Source organism: Tribolium madens, unplaced genomic scaffold (assembly GCF_015345945.1).
Source record: "Tribolium madens isolate multiple individuals breed KSU strain unplaced genomic scaffold, Tmad_KSU_1.1 Scaffold_7;HRSCAF=85;Tcas5.2_LG10, whole genome shotgun sequence".
Classification (NCBI taxonomy): Eukaryota; Metazoa; Arthropoda; class Insecta; order Coleoptera; family Tenebrionidae; genus Tribolium; species Tribolium madens.
In genome coordinates, this window is record NW_025401050.1 from 6,082,417 (window position 1) to 6,100,395 (window position 17,979).

Sequence of the window (17,979 nt, forward strand, 5' to 3'; positions counted from 1 at the left end):
ATATCTATTTTTGTTGTAAAATAAACAGTTTTAATTTTTTATCTTAAACATTCAGTTTGATTTGTAATTTTGTTTATGTTAATTAAGTATTAAAATAAAAAACATGGTGGTTATGCAACCAGTAAAACGCTAAGTTATTAGAACGAAATACTCGTAATAAAGATTCTTTTTATTATGAAACAAACTGGAAGTTTTAATTTCTTTATATGAAAAATTCAGTTTAGTTCATAACTGTGTTTATTTAAGTGTTAAAATAAAAAAAAACACGCATTCAGTTCTTAATTTTATTACATTCAAATAAACAAAATAATTAACTTAAATCCTCTATATCACAGCCCCTTTACTTATGAAAGTAAATTTGGGTCCAGCGTCCCCAATCCACAGTAATCTGTGTAACCCACAAACCAGTACAGGTAAAACACAAGTCAACCCTACATACAAAAAGTACGGAATGGGAGGAGTTGCCCCAAAGGGATAAAACCAGAACCCTCTCCTTGTCGCATCTCTCGTATGATGACTCACAAAAGCTGTTAAAACAATCAAAGAAACTCTCTTCCAAACCTCCACTTGAAAAAAATAACTCAACATCAAAAATAATAAACAAAACATGAAAGGGAACGTAGAGCAGTGAAGTGGTGGCCGTTTCTGCAAACTTGTAGCATCCTAAAACAGGAAAATTATACCAAAATGTTAAAATAACTTGTGCCAAACCTTGAGATGTATAGATCGGGCTGAGATGAAATGATCGATATCAATTAGAGAGGCAACCCCAGCACATAACCCGATTTCGATCAAACTTTGAAAGTGTGACCGGTTTTTAAAATTAATGCAAACGTAAAGCCACGAAAGGGCCCCAATTGAGGCATGGGTGGCATTGTCAAAGAGGGCTTGGAAGAGGTGCAGTTTGGTGTGAGAAACGACGTAATCGCCGGTTACTGACACTAAAGCGAGAAGAATTGTGACGTAATTACCAGTATTGAATATAAAAGTTGGGTGGAACCACGTGAATAACATTGAAATAAACAAATTGGGGCATTATTATCGCCACATAACCTCACACTTAGCTGTCAGTTTGACGTTTTAGAGTGGTCCGGTGTACCGGACGTTGCGTTAAAACATTCGATGTAAAACGAAAAGGTGAGTGGAACAGTGTACTGAACGATAAAAATGGCGGTAATCAAAATTTGAAAGTTGATCAAATCAAAAAATGATGGCACTCTCCAGCGGCCAGTTGGTCGTAATTGTGAATTTCCTGGTGTGTAGAAGCACACAAAATACGTAATTCTTGTAGTTTCACATTTCAGTCGGCTTGTTAATTGTTCTTGCACGCCAGATGCACCAAACTGGAGGAACACATTTCACACAAGGGCTTCTACAAGCTTCAACTTTTATAATTAACTCAATTTCGAAGGATTTCCTCGTGAGTGAGACACAATTCTACTAAATGAAACTAAAATTTTGTCCAGGATGAGTGCTTTTATGGCCGCAAACAAGCACTTCACTTGTGTCTTTTTGTAGAATATTTGTGTTTCTTCACTGTTGTTTTCTACTGGGACGTGTGGGTATTGTTTTTTTGCAAACTAGTCTCCGGTAAGTGCTTTTATGTTAAATTTTGCTCTATTCTTTTGTCAAGTTCTTTTTAATCAAATATCCCAGTTGTCGAAGGAATATTTAGAAAAAAGTGAGCCCCCAAGCACGCAAATTACATATTTTAATTTAATTGAGACAACTTACATGTGTGGTCTTTTGATTGGAGTCATTTCGGGCAGTTATCTTTATGCCTGTACTATGGAATTGACCTTAAATGCGCTGTTTGCAAGTGTTTTAACCCTCAGTACTGTGCGTAAGTGCGCTAAAAAGGCCATTCTGGAAGGTTTTAGTCGAAAAAATGTGTAAAAATGAACCAAATAACCCATAGTGTGCACGCGCGTAATGTTGGTTGCATAACCCGTCAAATTTTTATTTGACCTAAACATAATTTAACAAGTTGCAATTCCAGGAAATTTGTACAAAAAGCCTGTTCACAAGTTTTTAGTTAAAATTTATTTAAAATGCTTATAATAAGCAAAATAATCCATGAAGTTTTATGTGTGTAATGCTGGTTGCATAACACAAATTTTTATATAATTTAAAACATAATTGTAGGGTAACTACACCTAAGGAATATTCCCTAGATTTAGGTAATTGTATTATGTTCTAAGCAAAAGGGAAATTTACGTGTAAAGTCTGTTTTATTTAATAATCAATTGTCAAAATGTTATGTTGGTGCAACTTAGAACTTAGCAGCTAATAGTGAATTTTAATTTCACGATTGGCAGCACTGCCTACAACTGTTATTGTAATTTTTCTCATTTCATTGTCAGTAGTTGAAGGTGATTTTAAATTAACAGCTCTTTCACTTCGTGTTTTAATCGTATCTTTTTTTTAAATTTTTATAAACATAACTGACAGTTGACAGGATTTAATCACTAAATTGTGTATATCGCTGTCCACATATCGTAGTTTTAGGGTGGTGCAGCATGAAGTTTTTATTCCCGACAAAAAAAGAAATTCTTGCGTGATTCAGTTTTGGAAATATTTTTAGAATTAAAAAAATATTTTTTAAAGGTGTTTTACTTTTATCCTGTTTAGTATGTTTTTTGCAGTGTATTCTTAGTTGACCCTGGTGTAGTGTCCTTTAATCAGGCTGCCATCTATCGAGAAATAGAAAAGTAAAACTTAATGTTTTAAAATGTAGATTTCCAACTTGTTGAAACTAGCTACATAAAAATCGGTTTTTCCTCGTAACAAATTGCTTCCCTGAGCTTACAAATATACTCCAAAGTAGTTTGCAAAACATTCTGAAAGAGTGGGGTAAAAAAAATATTAAAACTTAATAAAAAAATAATGTTCTTTGATTATTACCATTTTTATATAAATGTTTTTAATACATGCTGTTGTTTCATTCTAACATTCACCTAAATGCAAACATTGAAATATAATTATGTTATTTTAATACATGTAAATACCGCGTGACTGTAAATCATTGTGATTTTTTACCTCAAGTTGGTGTCAAATTTAAAATTTTAGTTTGGCAACGTTGATTTTCAAATTCAAACATCAAACCTTTATAAGCAATTGTCATTCAATTGCGACGGGCGACTGGATTACCAATAATTCAGTGTTGCCAATGCATTTTTTTGTCACAAACATTAATAGTCACCCAGTATTTAATTTCTTCCTTAAAGAGGGGAGAGAGGTCTGCGGAAAAAATGTTTTTCGATCATTTTTCCCGTTTTCAACCAGAAACTTGATTATTTCGTCAAGTCGAAAAACCACCAAAATTGGTTAAAAATAGTTTCTTTTTTTTACAAGATTTTAGGATCGAAAATGACAATTTATTGTTGTCTTTTTCAAATACTTTTTTAAGCTAGAAACACAATTATATCGCAAGATTTCGTTAAAAACAATCCAAAAATTCAACAAATTCGACCAAAAATGGCGTTATTTTACTCTTTAAGTGTTTAAGCACATTTCTTGAATGTTAGCATGTTTTTCAACAAAAAACGCAATTATTTCGCCAAATTGATTAAAAACAAGCCAAAAAACACAGAATTAGTCCGAAAACGATATAATTTTTTCCTTTTTCGAAAGTTCAAGCAGATTTTTAACCTGAAAACCCTTTTTTTTGCTAATCGAAAACCTCTAAATTGGCCAAAAATAGTTTTATTTGTTTTTTTACAAGATATTACTAAAGAGAGTCGAAAATGACAACTTATTTTAGTTTTTTCGAATGCTTTTTCAGTTAGAAACAAATTATTTTGCAAAATGTTGTCAAAAACAAGCCTCAATTCATGAAAGTAGCCCAAAATGGCGTTTTTTTTGTCTTTTTCGAGTGTTTAAGGATGTTTTTGAAAGATATAAACACAAAAAGTTCGAAATATTGCATTGAAACAGGCTAAAAAATTACAAAATTAAATCGAAATTGATATCATTTTTTAACTTGTTTCGCCCGACTCACTTCGTTTCTGAACCAGAGTCTCATTTATTTTGCAAAATCTTGTCCTAACACGCCTAAATATCACAAATATATTGATGTAATTTTGTTTGTTTCACTCGATTTAACTGGTTTTGAGCAAAAATAAGCCGAGAAACCACAAAATTTGGCCGAAAATGCTTTTAAGCACGTTTTTGTACTAAAATCTCAGGTTTTTCGCTAGATTTCGTTAAAACAGACTAAATATTCAAGAAATTAAGTCTAAGATTACATTATTTTTGAATTTCTCGAGTGTTTTAGCACGTTTTTCAGCTAGAAACGCAAAATTTTGTCGAAAACAACCCGAAAAATCACAGAATTAGGCCGAAAAGCTTGGTTTTTTTCAAGAGTTTAAGCGGAAAACAAGATTTTCCAACTCGGATCTGAGGGTGAATTTTATGTTTTTGATCTGGCAACACTGATCAGGTTGAGTGAAGCCAGATGCGTTGTCACAAGGCCTCGTTTTTGACAAGTCCGGTTCTGCACAATGCTTTGGAAAGGCGCCCCACAAGCCCCAAGGCTCCTTCTTGCAAAAAATCCCGAAAAAAATCAAACTTGTGCAACGACGGAAACGTCAAATTCATACCCTTGGCAAGTCAAGAGTATCGAAACGAAATTCATTGTAGCATGAAAAAACCATTCTAATTATCAGCTTTTCTCTCATTAATAATCGAAATGATGGGATTTTCGAACGTTCAGTTGGTCCTACTGTCCGTGTTTCTGGTAAGTGGGTTTCAAATTGTGACATTTTGCGCTATTTTCCCCAGTTTTTCCTCTCTGCTGGGATCCTTCAAGCCCCCTTGTCGCGCCATATTGCCATCGAGGGTGGGACGCATTTCCTTCAGGGATGGTTGGCCGGTTTTATTTTCCTCTCACAATCAATCGCAAAAGAGTTTAATGTAAGTCACGTCATTTTCAATTTTCAATTTTTGACAAGGGTTTTAGGCACTTTTCCAGCATGGCAAAAAATACGCCCTCAATTTTTGCCTCTTTTCCCTCTTTTTGGTCTTCTTCACTCTTGTTTTTCGGGACACTTTGTGGGTGACTGTGGGGTGCAGGCTGAGTTATGGTGAGTTTAATTCGGTTATTTTCCACAATTAATATTTTTGTGTAGCTCTATTTAATCAGGTTGTGCCTTGTGCGAAAGAATTCGTTGCAAAACTGACACCGGAAGAAACACATATTAAGTATTTTAATCTAGTTGAAGGGACAAGGGTTGCAGGGCTCGCCCTTGGGAATTGTCTTGGGGGACATTTATTTCTGTGCAATGAGGATTTTTCGTCGCTTGCAATGTTCTCGACCGTTTTCACACTAGTGGCAATTCGTAAGTATTTCATTTTTTGCAAACTACTGATATGATCGAGTAAACTCCTCTAACAATCTGAAAATCACTCGATTAAAAGTATTTAAAAAAAGTGAGGGTCATATTTACGATAATTGACGGAATATTCCTCAGAAACTCTTCATTTCCGTTCTTTCATAATGTTCATCGATAAAATTAAATAAAGTTTTTTATTGTTAATTGTCACTACTAATTTATTTAGCTAAAAAAAATAATTTAATTTTTACAAACAAAATAAAATGAGGTATGTAATACGTGCATTTCAGTAGATTATCCACACCAAATTATACACGAAAAATTAACAATACCACCAATGCCAATAGTAGCCATACGTAAATAGTACTCTGGAGTCAATACTCCCTTAAATGTTTAATCATTTGGAAAATGTTTTTTTTTTGAACAACTTTCACCGAAAAGATATGAAAAGCAACTGCAATCCCTAACAAAAGTCCACAAAATGCAAATCCAATAAAGGCATTACAAAGTTTTTTAATTGTGCACGTTATTATTCTAAAATGAATGTTGTAATAGAGAGAAAATTTAATAAAGTTCGTTTTTTTATAAACAATTGTCAAAATGTTGTTTGTTAAGTTGGTAGAAGCACCATATCGTAAATTTCACGCATTAAGATTGTCAGTATTGAGTTTTTCAATGACATTTAGAATATGTCACATGATACCTCTGTGAACGATAATTGGTGAATATAAAGTATGAAACCAAGCGTTTTTTTTTTTAATCATTTGCCTTCATAAAATAATAATTAATATAAAATAAAATAATATAAAAAATGTGATCGTATTTTGTTTTGTTTTTGAGTTAAGCGATGTTTTTTTGACACAATTGGAATTTATGTATTTTTTTTTAAATTAAATATAAAGTAGATAGTTTTATCCTTAGATCATAACCTTCATGACAAAAATGATGTTATAGTGGGTTACCATTAAAAAAAAAATTGTAGAACTCAAAAACAAAAGAACATTTCAAAAAAATTTGAGTTTAAGTAACAAACGTTTGGTTCCATACTTTTTATTCACCTAGTATAACATAACCTAGTGTTACCAGCCAAAAAAAAACAAATTCAGCAGATTCGAGTTGAAAAAGTTCCCAAATTTACACGTTTTTCACCAGATTACAATTTTTTCAGCTTAAAAATCTGCTTAAAGTCTTGAAAAAAGCAAAAATTATATCATTTCCGGCATAGTTATGTGATATTTCGCTTTATTTTTAGCGTTTTTATCTAAAAACGTGCTAAAACGCTTGAGAAATGCAAAAACAATATAATTGTATCCGCCAACATCACAAAACTAACCACTTTTATGACTAAATGTCATCAGCATTGGACATTTTGCACTACTAACTGCATTAGTTAAATTACTAAACACTCTCGAAAGTTTCAACACAAATTCCTGACGCCTGATGTTTGTTTATAAGCTTTGTTATGATTTCATTACTTGCCAAGCGATAAAATAGTATATTTTATTAGGACTAAAAGTGGGTCAGCTGAAATAAACTTTCAGCTTCGCCACATAAACTATTACTTTTACTCCTAATAACATAGTATACTATTTGATTTAATTTGTTGACTTTTTGGTTTGTTAGCGAAGTTTCGCGACTGAGATTTTAGTACAAAAACGTTCTTAAAACATTTTCGACCAAATTTTGTAGTTTCTCGTCGTATCTTCGTCTTAATTTTGCTCAAAAATCAGTTAAATTTTATAAACCAAACAAAATAAATAATTAATTGAAATTGTTTAATTTTTTGTGATGTTTAGGCGTATGTTGCCAACTGGTTCAAAAACGAAGTAAATCGAACGAAATAAGCTAAAAAATAACATCAATTTCGATTTAGTTTTTAGCCTGTAAAAACGGATTTTGTCAATTTTTTTTGTTTTTATGTCAAAAACATGGGAAAATGTAAAAATAACACAGTTTTTGGTATATTTCCTTGAATTTTTGGCCTGTTTTTAACGAAATTTTGCAGTTTTGGATTTTTTTGAGAAAAATTGCCGGAATAATCAAGTTTCTGGAAGATGCTCGAAACAGATGCAAAAATAGTATCATTTATTTTTGACCTACTTTATTATTTCAACAATTGAAAAATTAGTATATTATTTTTTTTTATTGTAACCGCAGAGAAACAACAGTTTTGTCTATTTCCAAAAAAACTACTAAAGTAGTAGTACGCCTAGAAATATTTTAACTGGGAGTGGTTGAAAAACATCACTTGATATAAATTTGATGAATTTCATATGATCATCTGTAATTAAATTTTGTGCTAAAATAATTAAAATCATTCAATACCTGTCATAAGTTTTATGCAATTATGATCCAATTCATACAACTGTTATGTTGCTAATGAAGAAATCCTTTAGTTAATAGGAGAAATAACCATATATTTTTAATATTTTATTATAAAGCGAATAGAAAGTAAATCAATAAAACACGAATATTCCTTTATACAGGGCTGTTCAAAAAAGATGGTAAAATATTCAAGAAGGTAATAGACCAAAATAAACAAAAAAGTTTTAATGTGTCCGCAAAGTAACGGTTTCGGAGATATCGAATGTGAAAATTTTTAGAATTTCAACTAAAAGCTTCTCTTTTTTGTTTTTTACAGATTGCAAATAAATTTTTCAAAACACGAATAATCTTTGATATCTCCGAAACCGTTACTTTGCGGATCATTGTTTATTAAGACTTTTTTGTTCATTGTATTACCTCCGGAAACATTTTACTATTTTTTAACAACCCTGTATATAGTACATCACCCATTCATTTTTTATTGTTACTTGCTCTTAAGAAATCACTAATTACAAAACACATTTACTTGAATAATAAATGCATTAAACTGATTTGTGTGCTATAAGACTACAAAAAATCTCAATTTGACATTTCCGTAGATACAGGGTGTTTTAATAATTGTGTAGAAATTTTAAGACGTGATAGTGGAGGACGAAAGATGCAAAAATAACTCAACTTGCCCTATCTATAAAAGTTTATTATTTACTAAAATATAAAGACATTTAGTTGCTGAGTAAGTTTAAATTTGGTCCGCAGTCCTAAAACCTGTCTTAAAATTTCTCTACATTTTTCGAAATTACCCTGTTCAACACGGAAATCATTATTAATTGTCCACTTTTGGTGCCAATTCAAAAAGTAATAAAATTTCAATTTGAGATACGTACATTAATTCTTAGACACGTAAATTCGTTTTTGTATTTTTTAGGATGTTTTAAAAACCAAACACTTTTTACCAAAGACCAAGAATGACTCCAGGAATATGTATAATCGCTACGTCATCCAAGTTGTAAAACACCCTGTATATGTTAAACTATAGGTGGTTTTGAAATAATAGGAAAAATTTTACGGGTTGTTAGATCATACACAACAAAAACGTCTCAATAAACTTTTTCGTAACTTGCACCGTTACCGAGAAAAAAACAAACTAATACTTATAATTCAATATTTAAATTTTTTTTTTTTTAAATTTTTATAATTTAATATTTAATTTTATTAAATTTTAGTATTCCTTCTTCACAAGTTTATAAAACTTAAACTTGTAATAACAGACATAATAAATTGTCGCTGATTTCAAATAAAAACTACTCCTATATCGTAAAAGCTTACGAAGTAGTCAAACTTGAAAATAAATGACGATCATAAACTGAAAATTAAGAGAATGGTACAAAAATAAAGAAATGAAGTGAAAAAGAATAAAAAATAAGATGATTTTTGTTTTTGTCAAAAAAATGTCAACTGAAAAAGTCCAATTTTGGGCTTGAACTTGAACAAAATGGTCGCATTTTGAACCAAATGACTTTTACAAAATTAAAGTTTGAAGCTTTGGTCACCGATTACTCAAAATTTTTGTCAAAAATTGTTTTAAAAAAAATTGTAAAATCAATAATTTTCCATCTTCTACGAAACGTATTTGGTTATCTATCTCTTTCTCGCACTAAAAATTTCTAGAATGGCCCTTTGGTTTATAAGTTTTAACAGAAATTAACAGAAACCATTTTCAGTTTTGATGCAATACGTGGACGAAGACACCGACATCAAGCGCCCCCAAACCCACTTCAAGCAAATGCCCTCAATCTGCTACCAACGCCTCAAAAACCTCAAAACTGTCAATTACAGGAAACACTGGGACTGTATATTGCTCCAAGCCGCCTATACCACAACATTCTCAATTTATTTCGTCCGTTTTTGCTTTTTGCTCGTTTTTAATTATAATCTAGGAACGGTGGTCATTGGTTATTCAATTGCTTATCAACATATGTGGCTCTTTGCCACGTCCATGTTGGTCCCTTTTGTCAAGGAGAGAATCCAAGACAAGAAAAGTTTATTCGAGCACAGTCTCTTAATTTCCGGGTTTCTCCTTCCGGGATTGTACTACGCCCCCAGTTATGAGTGCTATTTGTTTCTTCTAATTCCGATGTTTTTCTTCTTTATGTTGGTAAACTCGTTGTTGAATGATGATGCTCTGGGTTTGAGGTCGAAACCTGATGTTTTTGAAGCATCAAACACCATTGCCTATTTGGTGAATGTCATAGGGCCGATTTTTTTCGGAATTGTGTGTCAGTTTTTCGGAGGTTATGGATTTAAATTGCTGTCATTGCTACCAATGGTGATTTGTGTCTATTTGATGAATCAGAGGTTAATGAAGAAGGAGGAAAGGGAAGAAGAAGAAACGGAAACAAGAATCAAACAAGACTAACTGTAACAATAAATTTTTACTAATAAAATATTTGTGTGGGGGTCTCGCGGCTATGCCGCGAGACCCCAACTTTACTATGATTTTGATCACAATCAGTCATTTTTTTTATCAACAGTTCTAAGTTTCATCCAAAGTGAAACTAAGGTCCCCACCAGGGGCGAAACAGCTGAAAAAAGCATAGCACTGTGCCCCCCTAACTTATCACTAATTAACCCCGACGTAACCGGAGTCACAAACCTAGCAATGGACATAATACTGTTTGAAGTCCCCGATAGCGACCCCCTGTGAGTACTTGAAGCCTTTTTCAACATTAATTCCATACTGACAATCCTTAAAATAGTACAACTCAATGAAAACGGGACCAAAATCACCAAAAACAATTCAAAATTTGGCGCCAAATACAAACAAATGAGACTTAAAGTCATTAAAAGAAAAAAATGGGTCAGACGTTTCAAGCACGAATCGTCCATTTTGTAAAAATATGAGGTTATGTAATGTAGCAAAAAAGCCGACGCCATTCCAGTTGCACTGAAAAACGAAATTGTGTAGCCAACATGGCGTTGCGACAGCTGAAACTCTTCTTTCAAATAAACTGATTGTTGGGAAAAATACATTGTGACCGAAAAACCGAAAATGAACCGGAGGAGAAAAACGTCCCAAAAGGCACGCCAGTCGATTTCGGTCATGTCCGTTATAGATTTGTTAAATTCGTATCGAAGTTTTGTAAAAATGGGGTTTTGTTGGTTAATTTGGCCCTTTTTTGGTGCCTTTATTTCGCTTATCACAGAAGTCAAGGCTACATTGACGATAAAAAGCACACTTGTGAAACTACAAACGTAGAAAAAACCGTTATTTAGCTCGATTAAATGCCCTCCAAGGGTTGGTCCGATTATAAACCCGAGCGAACCGAGGGCTGTCGAACGGCCCAACGCGCTGGCGCGGTCACATGGGGGCACTAAATCAGTTATAATTGCTTTGCAAATACTCTGAGTGTGCTTTGTAACCCCTGTAATAAATTAATTGTATTAGACGACTGTGATTGGTCAAATAACTGGTCACGTGACTCTAAATAGTCACGTGGCCTCAAAAACTCTCCCACGATTGGATGCGAGACAAAGACACGTGACTCTAAAAAGTCACGTGGGCTTGGAAACTCGGCCACCATTGGGTGTGAGACAAAGGCAGACTTACCTAACAAAATTCTAACAATTGCTATAAATAAAATTGAGTTTGTGAGCCCCAGAGCTATGTATCCGAGACTGCATAGCAGTAATGTGATTTGTAAAACCGACTTCCGGTCCCTAACGTCACTCCAACTGCCCTAAAAAGAAAATTGGTTGAATTTTTGGTGTAATTTATTGTTATTATTACCACAATTGGGCCTGAAATGACTTGAAGCCCCGAATATAGGGAATTTAAAAGTCCGATTGTGAAATGTGAAGCCCCTAATTCTCGTAAATGGTTGCTAAATAGGGGCACTGTGAGACCCACAGCAAACAAGTCCTTAAAATTGAAATAAGCAAGCATGAAAAATTCTCTTTACTTACCATAAAAGACAGTGCATAAACTAGATTTAAATTTTTGTTCTTGTTAAACATTCCGATTTATTTTGTAATGTAAGAAATAAAGCAAAACATGTGCTTCATTATTTTTGCTGAGTTATGACGTCAAGGATTAAATAATTGACTTGATAAGGAATAATTTAAAAATTAGAGGTTATGTTTTCGTTAGGTTATGTTTTGACAATGGGCTATCAAAATTAAAATGACATTACTTTAAAAATAATCAAAACGTGAAACGAAAATACGCAGTTATTTATTAACTGAATTTATAAAACAGAATGCATTAAATTTATTTATAAAAAAATGGGGTATAGTTGGTTGCCTGCCCAACACATCTATAATCAAAATAATGATTCTTTAGGTTTCCCAAAAAGAACCAATTACTCTTATTTTTTTTATTTTATTGAGAAACCGTGATTTAAAATTTGTATTTAACATTGGATCGTACTTAAGATTAATTAATTAATACATATTATAATAATAAATTAAAAAAAAATAATTTTTTTATTAAAATAAATAGGTCTATAAATAGATTTTTTTTGTAATAGATACATCTTTAGTTGAAAACACAAAATCTTGTGTGAACTGCACATTGTGGTTACTATATCACAATAATTGTTTATCAAATTATAAAAATAATAAAAATACAGGATGTCCGGAAAGTTGCACACCTCCATGAAAGAGAGTAATTGGGTAGTCCCCTCGTATTAATACGAGTTCCAGTGGTAGTCCCCCAGAGCTCTAAAAAAATGTTTAAAAAATGCTATCTGTCAAAAAAWTTTGACATYTAYTTTTTGAMATTTGACATTTTTTATGTCTATTTAATGATACTSATGATCTTGTATATGTTTTTTTTATAATTGTTTAGTATAGGTACAAAAATTTTTCCAATAAAAGCCACATTGTGGTTACTATATCACAATAATTGATTATCAAATTATAAAAATAATAAAAATACAGGATGTCCGGAAAGTCGCACACCTCCATGAAAGAGAGTAATTGGGTAGTCCCCTCGTATTAATACGAGTTTCAGTGGTAGTCCCCCAGAGCTCTAAAAAAATGTTTAAAAAATGCTATCTGTCAAAAAAATTTGACATCTACTTTTTGAAATTTGACATTTTTTATGTCTATTTAATGATACTGATGATCTTGTATATGTTTTTTTATAATTGTTTAGTATAGGTACAAAAATTTTTCCAATAAAAGCCACAAATAACACTAAACAGAGTTACAATTTAGAATACAGCTTCTTTGTTTCCTTTTCTAATAGCCTGTAGCAAAAAGAACTTGGAAAATTATTTTTCCAGCAGAAAGTCAAAGTGCAAAATTTAAACTCTCATAACTTCGAAATTTTTATAGATAGATCTTTTATGTTGTTCTTGTTGTCTAGGGCATCCCCGATGATACAGTGTCACGGAGGTGCGCGACTTTCCGGACATCCTGTATATTAAAACAAAAAAATGAAATAAGAAAAAGATAATAAAAAAAATATATTTTTTTAAATAAAATTTCTAAACAAAACTAAAAATTGAAAGTTGAGGTTTATCATCGTAGTAAAAAATTTTAGTGCTAAAACTAGTTTAATTTTGTGATCATAGAACACAATTTTTTTAATCAATAAAACTGGATTATGTTACAAATCTTTTTACTTTCACTAAAAATTAATTAAATTTGACAAAAGTACTTCTTGATTTAAAGTCTTATCAGTGAAACCATCTAGGAAATAGAATTTTTTTAAACGTAACTAGATGATATTTTTATGAATAATTTATTATTTTATGTAAATTTAACTGACAATCATTTGTTAATAAAAAACATTTTATTATTCGTTTCACACCTAAAAACACTTTATACAAAATATCGGTTTTTTAATTATTCTACCTCGTGACCAAAAATGAAGGTTGATTGGTAATACTAAATTTTACTTTTAGTAAAAAAATCAATAAAATTATCTTAATTAGTAATAAAAAATTGTGTTGGTGTAAATCAATCACTGCGGCATCTGAATAAGTCTTAAATCATAGTTTTTTGTCTATTTTCGCTCATTTATCTGACATTTCCCTTTCATTGCTACATTTACAGAAAAATGAAGAGGAAGCAAACACCGACAGATGGATTATGTTGCTAATTAATTTAAATGAAGCCAGAGAGCTCTCCCGGTGTACAATCGTTGACGTTCCTCTTGTACCCATCTGTAACTCTATCTCAAAGAAACAGTTTCACTTTCTACTTTCCAAGAACACCCACGTTTCAAGCAATTGTCGCAAAACTGTCCCGTTTTAATTCTTTTTCAGTAGCACACCAAACAAGAAAAAAAATTAACGATGAGGTTCGTGCGCTGCTACGACTTGGGTCAAGGCAGTTTGGTTCCTTTTTTTTTTCGCGACTACTATAAAATTTTACCGTGCATACATTAACCAGTGCCAAGTGGTTCCGTTATGTTCCAGTATGTCAATTTTTATCGACTTAGAGCAGAATCGTGGATCCAGTCGGCGAGGAAACGGTGGACACATGGAATGCAACATGCACCGGCAATGCACATAGGAGTCGTGCGGAACTATGAAGCGTAAAAGAAACACCGGAGGAAGTTTCACAATAGACGACTTTGATGATGACTGAAACGAGGTTCCAGCTTAAAAAAAAAACTAAAATATATATTTTTTTAAATCGGCTTGTTTTCAAGGGAGAGAATATTGATTAATGAAGTTTGTTATAAGAATTTTATACGCAAACGTTACAACCATTTTTATGACCAAAGGACACCTTCAGCTGTAAAGTAAAATTTCTATTTTTGAGCCTAAGCATGACATTACTGAAATTTACCAATATTGTTTCTTTCGCTGCTTCAGCAATTTCTACAGAGGTATGTACATTGTAGACCATCACAATTCTCCATTTTGCACTACTAACTGCACTAGTTAAATTAATAAATACTTTCAAAAATTTTAACACAAATTCCGATACTGATGCGTGATGTTTGTTTATAAAGATTTGTTAACAAGAAATTACGACCTAGGTTTTGAATTTTTAGGAAAATTACGTTTTTCAGAATTTTCAGAAGTAATTTTGAATGCCTAGGGTTGGTTACTCCTTGTTGTTGACGGTTGACGTTTTCTGTCAACCTGATGTCAACTATCAATTAAATTATCCACACAAGCTGACAGGTGACAACCTAAATTTTGAGACTAGTTACGATATCTTTTGTTTTTGTTTGTCACCAGAAACCAACTTAACCAAATTTATAACAACCTATTCTCGAATATCCCTACATTTTAGGGAGTAATTTCTTGTTGATGCGACAATAAACTTTATGATTTCATTAAGAGGTTTGAGTATTTTGTTCATTAATTTGTTAATGTTGCTATATCAGGTATAGCTAAGCACAAATAATTTTTTTGTTTTGAAAAATCAGGTATGCCTTAAAAATTTTCATGACTTTTTTTCTTACATTTTCTTTTATGTTTATTTTCCAAATTAAGGAATTTTATTTGCAACAAAACACACTACAGTATGTACCCGGATTGAGTTTACAAGAGGCTTCACCTGAAACGAGTAAATCTGTAATTAAAACTTCATTATTCTGATTCGGTGAAAAGAAAAGTTCATTTTTCTCTTGATTTTGGAATAATTTTTCTCTGCTTTTTAAGTCTTATCACATTGGCGGTTTTATTTATTTGACAACTATATGTCACTTTGACAATTAATTTATTACTCAAATAATGATAGTTCTTGTTAAAAATGACTGGTTTTTATCTTAAAGCTGTTTCTTTGAGTTCCTATTTATTAAAATTATGTTTTTCACAAACATTTTTGTTAGTTAACTTGCGTAAACTCATTTGTCAAAGTGACATAATTGTCAAAATAATAAAACCGCGAATGTGATAGGACTTAAAAAGCAGAGAAAAATAAACTTTTCTTTCTACTAAGTTAGAATAATGAAGTTTTAATTATAAATTTGCTCGTTTCAGGTAAAGCAAAAAATGTTTTTTCCTTGCAGTTTTGGCGTAAAATCAAATATATTTTTTTTCCTCTTGTTAACCCAATCCGGGATCATACTGTATATTAAATTAAACTGTTTTTTAATAACAAGCGTTTTCTTAAATTTGTTGTCAAAGCTATCCATGAAATTTTGATTGTGAACAAACCGTCATATTGAAAGTTATTAATATGACATTTAACACTTCGCTAGGCGTATGAAAATTTGTGATCTTATAAAATTACAAAAAAATTGTTTTTTCTGAAAATTTCTTAGGCTTGTTTTTTCAATACTAAATAATAAATAATTTGTGTTCAGATATAGCTGATTTACTCGTCAAAAAACTCAAGGGAAGAACCAAACCCCAACTGAACGAAACAATATAAAAATTTTGATAACATGTCATTTGTCAAATGTTATTAAAATTTAGGTTAGGTAATACGAAACAGAAAACACATTCGTTTCTTACTACTTCTTCTTCTATCAACAAGTTAAGGTTAACTTTTCATTTGAATACAACATATCAGTGATAATTTCAAAGTGAAGTTATTATCTAATAATAATGTCAACCGAATGACACTGCTGCTTTATTTTTTCCGGGCATGAGGAAGTTTACGTCTTTTTCATTTGACTTTATCTCGAAATACTTCAATAAGTACTTGTAATGATAATACTTACTGATATAATATCAGTTTGTAATCGAGTCATCTTGGAATCTGAAAACGTATGTCTTTGAAACGTCAAATAAAATGACAAGTCGAAAGATAAAACGACAAAATGGGCTGAAATTAGTTGCTGGAGTATAATAATAGAACAGTTAACGGTCTTTTTTGAAGGTAAATCATAAATTTAGTTATTAAAATCATCATTTTTTGATCATTTTTATTATTTTGTCATTTTTGACATTTCACATTTTTTATCTCTATTTAATGTTAGTTATAATCACTATGTCCGTAAATGATTGAAGAATCAAGTTGGCTTTGAATATCAAGCTCTGAATGTGCCGCTTTATATGATACTGAATACTGATAACACAAAATATATTTGACATGTGACAGTTACAGATTTCAAAATTGTGTCTCTTAGAAAATAAAACGGTGGAAAAACTGTAATAAACGGTCCCAGGTGAAAAGGGATACTTGAGTGAAAGCGTGTTGTGAAAAGAAAGCAAAAATTTTTAGTTTTTGGAAATGGGTAGATCGTGTGTGCGGCGCGAGAGTCCACTGTTTCAAGAGGATTTTTAATGAACACTTTTTAAACAAATTTGGTATGTAATCAATTACAAAGTGTTGTTTAGAGCCCAAAGACCATTTAAAAATGATTTGCAGATGTAAGATGTACGAAGTACTGTTTCTTAATGCGATCGCCCCCTATTTTACCATCACTTCGTAATTACATATTTAAATAGTGTGAAAGAGAACATTTTTTTCAATCAAAAGAAAAGTGGCGAGTTCAATATGATTTGAGCCTGATTTCTGGTGTTAATATTTTTGTGATAATTAGTGTTAATAATGGGCTAAGTGAACACTAAAATTGTTAGAATTTTAATAAAATATTTACGAGGTGCTTATTTGTTCTTCTTGTCACGGTGTAGTTCTTGTTCTCCATGTAGAGCTGCAACAGTTAATTGAAAAATGCAGTAAATCTAAAATTTTTCACTGTCACATGCCAAATATTTTTGTGTTATCAGTATTCAGTATTCTATAAAACGGCACATTCAAAGGTTATTTCAAAGCCAACTTGATCCTTCAATCATTTATGAACACTTTGTACACCTAAGTTTTTTTTTTATAATTATTTAGTAAAGGTGCCAATAAAAGCCACAAATAACATTAAACAGAGTTACAATTTAAGATACAGCTTTCTTGTTTTCTCTTCTATTACCCTGTAGCTAAAAAACTTGTAAAAGTATTTTTCCAACAGAAATAGAGTCAAAGTACAAATTTTAAACCCTCATAACTTCGAAATTTTTATAGAAAGAATTTTTTAAACATTTTTTCAATATTCCTGGTATCTTATTTATACTGGGGCGCGAGTTCTGGCGCACCCTGTATTTGTATCAATGCAATACCCCTCAATATCAGTATTTACCCACTTCTAATTTATTATTGCATTTGGTCTATAATGAAAGTGATTAATTATTGACCACTAGAAAAGAAAAACTACCTCACAACTTCTCGACAAACTAAATAATGGTACAATCAGCGTAGAAAAGATTGTCCTCCTAATAAACAGCGCGGACCCTTAGAGGCTGAACCCATAAACCACAACTATAAATCTTTTCCATTGTATAAACTATATTATTATTAGAAATACCTAATAAAAACCATCTATTAAAAATTAAAAACTAAAAATTAAAATGACCAA

General features: G+C 31.5%; 3 protein-coding genes and 1 long non-coding RNA gene across 7 annotated transcripts; 2 read left to right on the top strand and 2 right to left on the bottom strand.

Moving 5' to 3' along the window:
• Nucleotides 1-270: 270 nt before the first annotated feature.
• LOC123009522 (transmembrane protein 267) lies at nt 271-1,096 on the bottom strand. Its single transcript, XM_044405903.1, has 2 exons — nt 712-1,096; nt 271-663 (listed from the first exon to the last, which is right to left on the bottom strand). The coding sequence occupies exons 1-2, from the start codon at nt 1,012-1,014 to the stop codon at nt 325-327; spliced, it is 642 nt and encodes a 213-aa protein (XP_044261838.1). The 5' UTR covers nt 1,015-1,096; the 3' UTR covers nt 271-324.
• Nucleotides 1,097-1,142: 46 nt separating this feature from the next.
• On the top strand, nt 1,143-10,102 carry LOC123009521. 4 transcript variants are annotated; one of them, XM_044405899.1, is made up of 6 exons: nt 1,504-1,590; nt 4,289-4,738; nt 4,783-4,914; nt 4,961-5,084; nt 5,130-5,339; nt 9,380-10,102. In XM_044405899.1, the coding sequence occupies exons 2-6, from the start codon at nt 4,691-4,693 to the stop codon at nt 10,072-10,074; spliced, it is 1,209 nt and encodes a 402-aa protein (XP_044261834.1). In that variant the 5' UTR covers nt 1,504-1,590; nt 4,289-4,690; the 3' UTR covers nt 10,075-10,102. The 4 variants fall into 4 exon arrangements, with proteins under 4 accessions (XP_044261835.1, XP_044261836.1, XP_044261837.1 ...); XM_044405900.1 differs by lacking the exons at nt 4,289-4,738; nt 4,783-4,914; nt 4,961-5,084; nt 5,130-5,339 and adding exons at nt 1,143-1,255; nt 1,292-1,420; nt 1,634-1,843 and having other exon boundaries at nt 1,467-1,590; XM_044405901.1 differs by lacking the exons at nt 4,289-4,738; nt 4,783-4,914; nt 4,961-5,084; nt 5,130-5,339 and adding exons at nt 1,157-1,255; nt 1,305-1,420; nt 1,634-1,843 and having other exon boundaries at nt 1,467-1,590.
• Nucleotides 10,103-10,112: 10 nt separating this feature from the next.
• Nucleotides 10,113-11,799, bottom strand: LOC123009520 (major facilitator superfamily domain-containing protein 9-like). Its single transcript, XM_044405898.1, has 4 exons — nt 11,622-11,799; nt 11,446-11,577; nt 11,266-11,395; nt 10,113-11,080 (listed from the first exon to the last, which is right to left on the bottom strand). The coding sequence occupies exons 1-4, from the start codon at nt 11,670-11,672 to the stop codon at nt 10,167-10,169; spliced, it is 1,227 nt and encodes a 408-aa protein (XP_044261833.1). The 5' UTR covers nt 11,673-11,799; the 3' UTR covers nt 10,113-10,166.
• Nucleotides 11,800-16,679: 4,880 nt separating this feature from the next.
• LOC123010086 lies at nt 16,680-17,178 on the top strand. The gene is made up of 2 exons (XR_006413075.1): nt 16,680-16,879; nt 16,941-17,178. It is a non-coding gene; the product is annotated as an uncharacterized LOC123010086 (long non-coding RNA).
• Nucleotides 17,179-17,979: the final 801 nt, after the last annotated feature.

Bases quoted from the DNA above. Each gene is read 5' to 3' on its own strand.
- LOC123009522 (XM_044405903.1), bottom strand. From the start codon at position 1,014: ATGTTATTCACGTGGTTCCACCCAACTTTTATATTCAATACTGGTAAT. The intron at 664-711 runs GTTTGGCACAAG...TTCCTGTTTTAG, and splicing joins CCCGATCTATACATCTCAAG to GATGCTACAAGTTTGCAGAA.
- LOC123009521 (XM_044405899.1), top strand. From the start codon at position 4,691: ATGATGGGATTTTCGAACGTTCAGTTGGTCCTACTGTCCGTGTTTCTG. The intron at 4,739-4,782 runs GTAAGTGGGTTT...TATTTTCCCCAG, and splicing joins TCCTACTGTCCGTGTTTCTG to TTTTTCCTCTCTGCTGGGAT. The intron at 5,085-5,129 runs GTGAGTTTAATT...ATTTTTGTGTAG, and splicing joins GGGGTGCAGGCTGAGTTATG to CTCTATTTAATCAGGTTGTG.
- LOC123009520 (XM_044405898.1), bottom strand. From the start codon at position 11,672: ATGTTTAACAAGAACAAAAATTTAAATCTAGTTTATGCACTGTCTTTT. The intron at 11,578-11,621 runs GTAAGTAAAGAG...TTCAATTTTAAG, and splicing joins TTTATGCACTGTCTTTTATG to GACTTGTTTGCTGTGGGTCT. The intron at 11,396-11,445 runs GTAATAATAACA...TTTTCTTTTTAG, and splicing joins TCATTTCAGGCCCAATTGTG to GGCAGTTGGAGTGACGTTAG.